This window comes from Astatotilapia calliptera, chromosome 2 (assembly GCF_900246225.1).
Source record: "Astatotilapia calliptera chromosome 2, fAstCal1.2, whole genome shotgun sequence".
Classification (NCBI taxonomy): Eukaryota; Metazoa; Chordata; class Actinopteri; order Cichliformes; family Cichlidae; genus Astatotilapia; species Astatotilapia calliptera.
Genome location: NC_039303.1, coordinates 27,122,183 through 27,133,414, shown reverse-complemented (window position 1 = coordinate 27,133,414; position 11,232 = coordinate 27,122,183). Strand labels below are relative to the sequence as shown.

The following is an 11,232-nucleotide window of genomic DNA, read 5'->3' as shown; positions in this document are numbered from 1 at the left end:
CCATCTTCTGATGGCATCTTTTTACCTTTTTAGCAGCATAACCCAGTTACAAAGCTCAAATCATGTTTGCTGAACATAAGTTCACTGTACTCTTTGATTCATTCATCCTACAAAATCTATTGAGATATGGTATCAAATAACACCAGCCATTCACTGATTATCAGTTATCGTAGTTCAACATTTGCACACCCTGCTTACATATAACCTTTAACCAGCTCGTGGCCTCTGATGTTGAAGTTCACAAAGCACGGACTTTGTTTTAGGGCAACACCACAACTTTTAACTTTCATGAGGGGAAAGGCTCCCTGAGAAACCCAGCTTATGATCAGAACGACGCAACATTTCAGACCTTCGATCTTAATCATGCATTTTTTTTATTAATTAACATACAATTTGAAATTTTTTCATTGCATATAATATACACACAGGATCAAAATCAGTTTGTCATTACAATGTGCGGCTTAATAAACACCGTGACGGCTGAAACTGAACTAATGGTATCACACATCCATATATCGCATATATGTTTTGCATGTTTTACATTAATTAAAACTAGATGCAAAACATGTAAAAACCACACGGTTTAAGCAGAGACCAGCTGCATCCAAATGCTGCCTCTATTTCTAAATGAGGTCTCATTAATAAAACGTCTTTCCTGTCTCAGTCCATAAAAGTGCATGAAACCACATGAAATGTCAGAGAGCAGAATTAATCAGGACTGTGGCACCCAGTGAGGTGTTGGCCTTACCACAAAGGAAGACTACCAGAGTTGCAGCAAAGTACACAGACCTGTGTTAACTAAGGTAACACAACATTTGCCTCAAGCATATACTGAGCAGTTGTACTTATATGCTTAATTATTCCTTTAAGGTACATTTTGAGCGAGGTGTTAATTTTAATTTTAACTGCTTTATTTCCTTAAATCAGCACATATCTTAAGGTGGAACCTATTCTTTCAGTATGTTGGATGATTGGGGGATAAATGATGAAAATGCAGTGCTTAACCCTCTTACCATCACCCCCAACCACTGTCCTTTTTTTGTTTGTTTTTTTTTTTGCTTTTTTTTTTTTTTTAGAACAGTAGGTGCGAGTTTATAAATGGCGCGGTTGTGTGAAAGCTGCGAGTGATTTGTGATCTTGTTTAGGAACCTAAGGGCTCCACCTGCATGTCAACACTGGTAGAGACTGTAAATGCTTCTATCCAGGCATATACTACAGCCAAACACCAGGGGGCAGCAGAAACCTTCCTCTGAACTTCTGGGGCGCTATTAGTTCGTCAGCTTTTATCAATGGCAGTAGATCGGGAGGTCAAACTTATGAGTAAATGTGGAAAATGCTGTAATAGCTTTCTTTAGGAATTAATTTTTTGACCGTTAATTAAAACAAATGTTTATTTTCTTTCAAGATTATTTATTTTATAATCAATATTGGTTTATCTTCTACTCTGTCGATTTATAGTTATGTTACTCTGCCTATTTATGGTTAGTTAAATCTGTGCCAGAATCTTGCAGAGATCATAATGCATCAAAATACAACTGGAGAAAGGTCTGACTGACATGACCTTAAATCATCAGTAGCTATGACGTCATTTTGAGCAAAACAGGTTAAAGTGGTAGTTCGAAAAACTTCGGTATTTATCAAGCTAATTTTATCCTTTAATTATTAAATTAGGAATTTTTCATGGAAGACCTGAACTTGTAATACAGTTTTGTATGCTGTTGTACTGGTAGGTTTACTGAACACGTTCTCTACCGTTGCGACTATATACTCTAGTATTGCAGCCATTTGTCAGTGGAAGTGCTTGAAAGCTGTTTTGTGTGGGAGAAACTAAATTTAGACTATAAAACAGTAAAAACAGCTGATAAGTACTTACAAATGCCCACCCCTTCTGCTCTTGAACATGTCTTTTTTTTACTGGCACTTCATTAAAACTATTACTACAAAACCTTAACCTATAATAATTTAAATAAACAAACAGAACAACACAACACCAAAAAGCCCCCTAACTCTGTTTCTTTTAGCTACCACATAGTAATCACATCCGCCTAACAAGAATTACCAAGAAACATATAACTATTAGCAATCACAAAGATAAAAGTGCAATAGAAGAAGGGCAAGTGCTGAATGATGAAGACTGCAGGTCCTATAACAGTTCATCCATCCATCCTCTTCCGCTTACCCATGTTAAGGGTACCTAAGTGCAATTTAGAATTACCAATTAACCTGTCCCCACTGACTGCATGTCTTTGGACTGTGGGAGAAAGTACCTGAAGAGAACCCACACAAACACAAAATAGAAAGACTCAGTTCTAAGTATATAAATGCCACACAATTTTCACTGCATGTCAGAAAGAAAGTCTTTTATTTTATCATAACGCATTTGCACACAGATAACACCAATGTTCATCTTATACTTGTTACTGAATGGCACACTTATAAAAACCTGTAAAAAGATTTTATCATAAAAACAATAGTTAGGAAAATATTCAGGATAAAATGGAGAAAAACAGGATAAAATTCTAATTTAAGTAAACTCAGTCTGGATAACTAGTTTTAAATGTACCAACTAGGTAAACAAAACAAATCAGCCTTAAATCTGTGAATGAATTTTCATGTAATATAAAAAAACAGTTGTGTTTCTCTAACTGTGATTAGACCAACTGAGAATCAATATATGAGGATCAATATATATCATTATTTAAACATGATGACAAAAACACATTACAGAAAATCAATTTGAAACAAATTCAGATGACTGAGAATATATTATTATTATTAATATTATTATTGTATGTGAAAGACAAAAAAAGGAATGAAGAATTATAATTTTACATGATCTATAACAACCTGAACAAAAGAACCTGAAAAGAAAAAAGTAAAATCAAGTTATTTGTTCCAGTATAATCCATAGAGAAAGTATTTATTGTAAAAGAACATATTAATAATAGTTACTTTTAAATGTTAAGCCATTATCACATTAAAAAACAGTATAATCTCAGACACTACTTCTGCTTCCCTGTAGCAATGCTGTCATCTCTACAAGCCCTGCACTTTTACTTATGACACTAAAAACTCTACTCATTTGAGTAATGAGTTACAATGTGAAACCAAAACTGAAGGGTTTTGTTTCTCTGATGCTTTAACACATTTCATCCAGACTTTTAATAGCTTCATCCTTAGGGATTTTTTTCCACTCACTAGGAATCTCTCCTCTTCCCTGGAATTTGTACTTATAGTACCCTTCCAGCTGATTTTGAAATCGACACACAAACCACTTCCAGTACGCCAGCTTAGACTCATCAGGGATGATTCTCCAGTTAGCATACTCTGGACCAGCAGTTCTGTACAGTTTATAGGGAACAGATTTCTCTGAATTATGATGAGGATAAAATCTGCCATCACTTGCAACATTTGTTGTGCAAAAATTGACGCTGAATTCCACTGTGCCTCTTTTGTGCCATCCTTTGATTCCAGAGAGTCGATGAAAAGGGACGCTGTGGTCATCAGGACTGTGACCTTCAATGGTGTTGGTACAAACAGCTGCACAGAAGGGACACGTTACCCAGCAGCACTTACACAGCTGATCAATGAGGATTTCATCAGGTTTTAACCTGGATTCCTTCAGTTTCCCCAAAGAGAGGCTGCTAGTTTGCTCAATGATGGAATTGAGTCTTTTCTTTATCTCTTCCTTTAGAAACTCAAAATCATTGATGTCACTGAAGTTTTGAGAAGAAATGGTATGAAGAGTTAACTCATCTTTTAGCAAACTAGAAAATTCCTTCAGCCACATCTTTATGTCTCCTCCCTGACTTTGGACATTCTGTGTTGCTGTAGATAAAGCTTGACTCATCAGTGAGTTGACATCATCAACATTTTTCTTGAGTATATTCACAGTTTTATCTCTGTGATCTATGAAGATGTATTTCTCTACTTCTGCTTTTATAAAAGCTTTTGTTTGTCTCCTTGGATTTCTGATGTAGGTGATGAAATCATTAAAGTTTTCATTCTCAGCGAGTGACTTCAGCACATGTTTCTCCAAGTTCAGCCTGTTCCCATTGAATGCTGGGAAATTACACCTCATCTCTCCAGCCAGACCAATGGCAGTCTTGTTACAGACAGCCTCAACAATGGAAGCTTTCAGCTTTTCACAGATCAGTTCTGCGAGCACAACAGCAGATGAGCTTTCTTTGCAAAAGCTTCTAAAGACTGTGTAAAACTGTGTTTTCTTGCTTTCTAAATAAGTCAGTGCATCTGTGTTCATTTTAAATTTCTTCTGGGAGTCTAGAAGCCAACTCTCTGCTCTGTCAAACACATACAGTATGAGATCGACTGTAAACTCCTTTTTCAAATTATATATCATTGGGAAATTCTTCACTTCTTCTTTTACGTTTTTGGCCACCTCGTGCAAGTGAGTTTGTGTGTAGCCTCTTGTAGCCACAGGTTTGTCTTTAATTGCATCAAGTGACTGTTTGTCAGCTTTGTCAATAAGCAGTCTGATCTCTTGCTGTTCATTCCAGGATAAAGCACTGTGTGATTTATGTTGGGTTTTTTTTGTTTTTGAATTGTATCTAAATGTTTTTTTTATATATTCCCAAGCATTTCTGACAGGTCCTGAAACATGTTCTTCTGGTCTACTTGTGTGATTGTTATCCTCCTCAATATCTTGAGTTGATTCACTTGTGTCAGAGAGATTTCCTTTCTTTGGAAGGATGACATAATCTGTATAATCTCCAAGCCTTGACATATCCTTGTATCTGCCATTTTGTTTGCGTTCATTTATCAGAGTCTCTTCAAAACCAAGTTCTTTAAGGATAATAAACTGATCTTCTTTCAAGTTGATGTCTTCAACAGGTTTAGTATCTGCTGTCAATTCAGTGACCCAGTCACTCCAAACAGAGCTGAACTGTTGGTTTAGCTCTTCTTCGTCATTGGCCTTATCCTTCAGCTGCTGAGCGAGCTCTTTGCTCTTCTGTAGCAGCTTGTCCTCAAACTCCTTCTTCTCATCATCCAGCTTTTCACGAGCTTTCTTCTGTTGAATAACTTCATCCAGTTTTCTTTTCACTATGCTCTCCTGTTCATCACAAAAGTCTTTAATTTTGGTTTCAAATCGGCCTCTCCATTGAGCCAAGATTTCTTTGTCTTTGTCCTCCTCAAAGTATGTTGTCATTTCCGTTTGGATTGTTTCATGTGTTTCATGTGATTCTTTTTTAAGATTCTTTTTTTTGAGAGCATGAGGGTGGGAATGGATGTTTGTGTCTGTATGTGCCTGTATGTCTGTGTCTATATGTCAGGTTGGGTATCAGACGCCACCTCTCTGGGGACACCTCAGGCCCTCCAAGGTTTGGAGGCCTATCTCCACCCACCACCACTTCCCCTGCCGGTGGCGGACTCCCTCAGGTGTCGGTGTGTTGGTGGTTCTTTGTGTCTGGGGGTGGGCGTCCGGGTACACACCGGCTCACTCCTTGGCGGCCGCTTGTCGGGGCCTGGGGCCTGGGGCTCGCTCGGGCCCCTTTGGAGGTGGGGTGCCCCCGACCTCTCGGCCTAGGGCTCGGTCACTCAGGCGCAGCTGGGGGCCGGCGGAGCTCACGGGCGCGTCACTGCAACCCCCCCTGGCTTCTGCTCCGCGGCTGCTGAGTGAGCCCTCATCTGGGACTCTCCTCAGCTCTTACTGGAACAGTGGCGCGGCTGCCCCTCTGTTGGTCTTCCATGGTCTCTTGTGTTCTGGGGGCCTCTGGATGTCTGGAGTTTTGATCTCCTCCATACCCGCTTCACACCCTGGAGGACGGGGCTGTGGCTCCCCACACTCCCTAGCAGATCATTACATGGAGAAACCTTTGGAATGCAAGCATGCTGATCCACACAGGTATGCACACATGGGTATTCACAGACGCGGACTAAAGCTTTCTTGGCTGCTGCCTCAAAGCACACTGTGCGCTGTCTATCTTGCGTGCTGCACAATATCGTTTATTACTTAGTAAATACTGATATCTATGACTAGCTAGTTTATTGTGATGGTACTTTGTTTTCTCTATTATTATGTTGCTCTTTGTTGTTTGCTGTCTCCTCTGTTTGTTTGTTTGTTTGTTTGTTTGTTTGATTTTTCTCCATACAGGTGACCCAGGAGTTTTTTTTTTTGTCTCTCTTCCCCCCCCTTCTCACAGTCTCTTCTCCCCTTGGGTTTTCTTTCTTTCTCTCCCCCTCTCTCTCTCATTCATTCCCCCTGTCCTATTTATTAAAAAAAAAAAAAAAAAAAAAAAAAAAAAATGACAAAGGATGAACTGAAGCTCTGCCATCACGTAATGTCGCATACTGCTGTTTCTGATGTCATTTAAAAAAAAAAAAAAAAAAAAAAAAAAAAAAAAAGAGAGATTTCCTTTCTTTGGAAGGATGACATAATCTGTATAATCTCCAAGCCTTGACATATCCTTGTATCTGCCATTTTGTTTGCGTTCATTTATCAGAGTCTCTTCAAAACCAAGTTCTTTAAGGATAATAAACTGATCTTCTTTCAAGTTGATGTCTTCAACAGGTTTAGTATCTGCTGTCAATTCAGTGACCCAGTCACTCCAAACAGAGCTGAACTGTTGGTTTAGCTCTTCTTCGTCATTGGCCTTATCCTTCAGCTGCTGAGCGAGCTCTTTGCTCTTCTGTAGCAGCTTGTCCTCAAACTCCTTCTTCTCATCATCCAGCTTTTCACGAGCTTTCTTCTGTTGAATAACTTCATCCAGTTTTCTTTTCACTATGCTCTCCTGTTCATCACAAAAGTCTTTAATTTTGGTTTCAAATCGGCCTCTCCATTGAGCCAAGATTTCTTTGTCTTTGTCCTCCTCAAAGTATGTTGTCATTTCCGTTTGGATTGTTTCATGTGTTTCATGTGATTCTTTTTTAAGATAGTTTGCTTCGACCTTGTCAAGATTTCCATTTTCAATTCTGTTATGAAGTTGGTTTTCAATGGTCAACATGTTGCTCCTCAGGGCCCAGGTCCAGTTTGCGTACTGGGACTCCAGTTTTCTGTATGCTGCAATTTCAAGTGTGTTTTTAAAACTGAAAACAAAGTTTTCATTGAGGAGGGCACTCCACAGGTCCTGGACTTTGTTTTTGAATTGTGTGAGAGTGATCCCAGCAGACTTTGAAGCTTTAGAGAGGATGGTGTTCTTCACTTCTTGGATGCTCTCACTGTAACCTGGATTAGGAGGAGCCATGGGTGGACTGCCCTCCCATAGCTGGGCACAGTATTTTACATCTTTTTGGACATCAAACTCAATGATGTCACTGAAGCACTCTGCACTGGAAAACTCCTCTTCAGCTGCTAGTTTGGTCATCTGGTCCAGTTTTTCTAGCAGGCGTCTCTTTCCTTCCATGTTTTTCTCTGCTGCTGCAACATCTGTAACATTCTGGTGAACAAACACACAACTGGGAGAAAGGTTAACTTTCTTCATCCTCATGAAAGCCTGAACAACAATCTGCAGGATGTCCTGCATCTCAGATGGATTCTCTCCAAAGATGTTGATCAGTGTCAGGTTTCCCAGACCAACAACAAATGTTGCCAGTTCGTTGTCATGGTGATGAGTGGTGTTACCTTCCAGCTCAAGAGCACGCAGTCCTTCAGTGTCCACCACTAGAAGATAGTCAAACTTCAAGTCTTTCTTCATCTCCTCTGATACTTTGAGCATCTGCATGAAGACACCTTTGGTGCACCTGCCTGCACTCACTGCAAACTGCAACCCAAACATGGTGTTCAGCATTGTCGATTTTCCACTGCTTTGTACGCCCAAAACTGACAACACAAAAACTGTCTGGTCCCCCAGTTTCTTGATGACTTCCTCTAAAAGACTGGAGATCCATGTTAAAGGCACGTGACCTGCATCACCATCCATCAGCTCCATCGGGTGTCCTGATATCATCAGCTGTGCAGCCAGCTCAGGGTATTTAGACCAGTCAGTGTGTCTGCTCTCTCCTTCTATTGCTCTATGAGCTTCATAGATCTGTCCCATTTCTCTGAAGATGTGCTCCAAACCAAAAGTTGCAGACTGCAGTTTTCTGGAAATTTCTTCAAGCTCAGTTTGTTTTATTGATAACACATCTGATTTATTGCATTTGTTCTTTAAAGCCAAGACCTCAGACCATTTTTTATCATAACTTTGGAGAACTGAGGAAAGCTCATCTGTGGAGAGATCATCTATTAATATCTGAATCCATTTCAGAAAATACTGTTTGTCTGTCAGTGGCAAAGATGAGAGACTTTCAATGAACAACTCCATCAGTTTACTGCAGGAAGCAGCGCATTGTTTCTGGCGTATGTTCATCAGTTGTTGTTGCTTTTTACATTTCTCATTTTCGATGTCTCCTCTGAGATGATACAGTTCTTTGTGTATTTTGCTCCACTGATGCCACAGATCACCTCGATAAGGAAGGAATTCATCTTTAAGCTTTGAGACATCCATGTTATTCTTTTTAATCAAATCCATTATTATCATAGCAGCAGATTTCCCTCTTTGACAGGCTAGGACGCTTTCATCCACTCTGATTCCAGAGACCTCAGCCATCATTTCAAGCTGGAAAGATGGTTTCAAGCTGGATCCATCTACAGATAAAACTTCTCTAATGATTTGTTTCAGTTCTTCAGATACATCTGACTGGCTTCTGTCCTTGAGACCTATGATGTATTGTCCAGTTGTTGTCTTTACAACATCACGGTCGTCATCAACACAGAGACAAATGAGAGGTTTGCGAGATTTAAAAAGACCTGATATAAATGATTGACTTTCTTCATGCTTTTGCAGAGAAGCAAAAAGAATAATATTGATGGAAGATTTTTCAATCAGTATGTCGCGCCGTTTTTCAGTCAACAGAGCATCACCATGAAGATTACAAAAAGCAATGCAGTCATTGAAGGCATCATTGGGTTTTCCAGCAGGACAGTACCAGGCAATCTCTGCCACACCATCCATCAGATAACGAGACTTGGTGCTTCCTGGACAGTTTCTGTGGAAGAAGGTGTTGTGACGGTCGTTGATCAAAGTGTTCATCAGCTGAGATTTAGACACTGACAGAGAACCCAGGCGGAAAAATGACACCAAGGGTGTCTGAGCTTTGCACACTGGAACACTCTTCATAGTGACGATGTTTGAGCCGTCTTCAGTTACCTTCCAGGTTTTTGTTATTTGTCTGAAAGTCCACAGAGGACACTCGATCTCCATTGTGACTGGGTCAGGGACAAGCAAAGGTAAGGCATACTGACACTGAGAGAGCTTTGTAATCATCATCTGTTTAAGGAAGCTGTCTGAGCAGTGAAATACTGCCATCTGAACATCCATTGGATGCAAATGAGTTTGTTCTGTCTCATGTGTGCCTGCACCCATTCTTAATAAATCAAATTCAAATTCAAATTCAAATTTTATTTGTCACGTACACAGTCATACACAGTACGATATGTAGTGAAATGCTTGGACAACTGCTCGTGACCTAAAGAAAACAAAAAAGGAAAAGGCTATGAATAAGATAGGAAATAAATATGAAAAATTAAAAAGGGTAAATTTAACTAGGAAGGAATAGAATATAAATTAAGGTTAAAAATGAAATAACTGTACAACACAAAAGCCCCCAAATTACTGAAATCTTCGTCAGTTATGTCAATCACCTGAACAGGTTTTGGATGGTTCCCCTCTGTCTGACTGTCTGATTTTACAGGAATGTATCTGACTCTGTAGTCTAACATCATCAGCCTGTGAAGAAACATCTGAGCTAGATCTTTCTCAGATGTCACATGGTTCTGTTTCACAGGTGAATGTATCTGAAGAAAATCTGCTGGTGGAAACTTATCTTGAAATTTGTCTTGAAGGTGAAGTCTGCCAAGCAGTATCTCGGTTTGTTTTTGACATGAGTTCTTCTTTTTGATTTCTCCAGAAACCTTCACTGGCTGCAGAAAATAAGCAAATAAATATGTACTCTATGTAAAGAAATTATAATGTTATATAGTGTAGTAAAGTAAAATGTCCTATATGAAAAAAATGATGACTTTCTTACCTCCTTGTTTCCACTGATGTTCTCCTTTACACTCACCTCCTCATCTGAAGTTCCTACATTTTAAAGTGGAACCAAAAAGTCAAATCAATGAAAGTAATACACTTATTAATACAAGTAATACAATAATACAATTCTCTAGTTTTTGCTGCAAAGCTTTCAAACTTGTTCTTTGGGACTTTGTAGTATAGTGGTTAACACATTTTCCTAACACACAAACAATCTCTGGTTGGAGACAGGGAGGAGACATAAAACCTTGGGTGGGGTTGTATCAGGAAGGGCACCCAGTGTGAAATTTCTGCCAAATCAAATATATGAATCCATCTGCTCTGGTGACCTCTTGTAAATAAAGAAGCCTTGCCACACCTAACCAACTATAAGATCAATCTCGGAGCTGCGGACGGTGACCTGCAGCTGGCAGAGGAGCTGAATATCTTCTTCGCCCGCTTTGAGACCATGGTACCGGAGGTATTGGAGCCACAGCAGCAACACGCCACCCATAGCAGCACCCCCCTCACCCTGGAAGAGGACGAGGTGAGGTGCATGCTGCAGGCTGTTAACCCGAGGAAGGCGGCGGGTCCTGATGGTGTGCCAGGTCGAATATTGAGGGATTGTGCAGAACAGCTGGCTGGGATCTTCACCAGGATCTTCAACAAATCCCTCGCACAGGCGACTGTCCCACTCTGCCTGAAGTCCTCCACCATAGTCCCCTTGCCTAAGAAGCCCCACATCACCGGCCTGAACGACTACAGACCGGTGGCACTCACCCCAGTGGTGATGAAATGCTTTGAGAAGCTGGTCCGCAGACACATCACAGCAGCCCTGCCCCGCAGCCTAGATCCACACCAGTTTGCCTACAGAGCAAACCGGTCCACGGAAGATGCTGTAGCCACAGCACTCCATGCTGCATTAACACACCTGGAAGAGCATGGTAGCTATGTGCGGATGTTCTTCGTGGATTACTGCTCAGCTTTTAACACCATCCTTCCACACAAACTGGTGGCCAAGCTACAAGACCTGGGGCTTCCATACAGCACCTGCATGTGGATCAATAGCTTCCTCTCGGGCCGTAGACAGAGAGTCAGAGTTGGCCATCACACATCCTCAGCCCTGAGTCTCAGCACTGGCTCACCCCAGGGCTGTGTGCTCAGTCCACTGCTCTACTCTCTCTACACACACGACTGCACTCCTCGCCACCACAGCAACATC

The 11,232-nt window shown here is 40.6% G+C and overlaps 1 protein-coding gene across 1 annotated transcript; it reads right to left on the bottom strand.

Annotated features, from left to right (window-relative positions):
* Positions 1-3,139: 3,139 nt before the first annotated feature.
* LOC113028309 (interferon-induced very large GTPase 1-like) lies at positions 3,140-10,953 on the bottom strand. The gene is made up of 7 exons (XM_026178481.1): positions 10,942-10,953; positions 10,395-10,818; positions 10,027-10,079; positions 9,613-9,919; positions 6,384-9,352; positions 4,905-5,071; positions 3,140-4,526 (listed from the first exon to the last, which is right to left on the bottom strand). The coding sequence occupies exons 1-7, from the start codon at positions 10,951-10,953 to the stop codon at positions 3,140-3,142; spliced, it is 5,319 nt and encodes a 1,772-aa protein (XP_026034266.1).
* Between the last annotated feature and the right edge of the window lie 279 nt (positions 10,954-11,232).

Excerpts from the sequence above, each read along its gene's own strand:
- LOC113028309 (XM_026178481.1), bottom strand. Across the intron at positions 9,920-10,026 it reads ACATCAGTGGAAACAAGGAG|CCAGTGAAGGTTTCTGGAGA; the intron begins GTAAGAAAGTCA and ends TATTTTCTGCAG. Across the intron at positions 5,072-6,383 it reads ATACAGATTATGTCATCCTT|GAGAGCATAGTGAAAAGAAA; the intron begins CCAAAGAAAGGA and ends TGTGATGAACAG.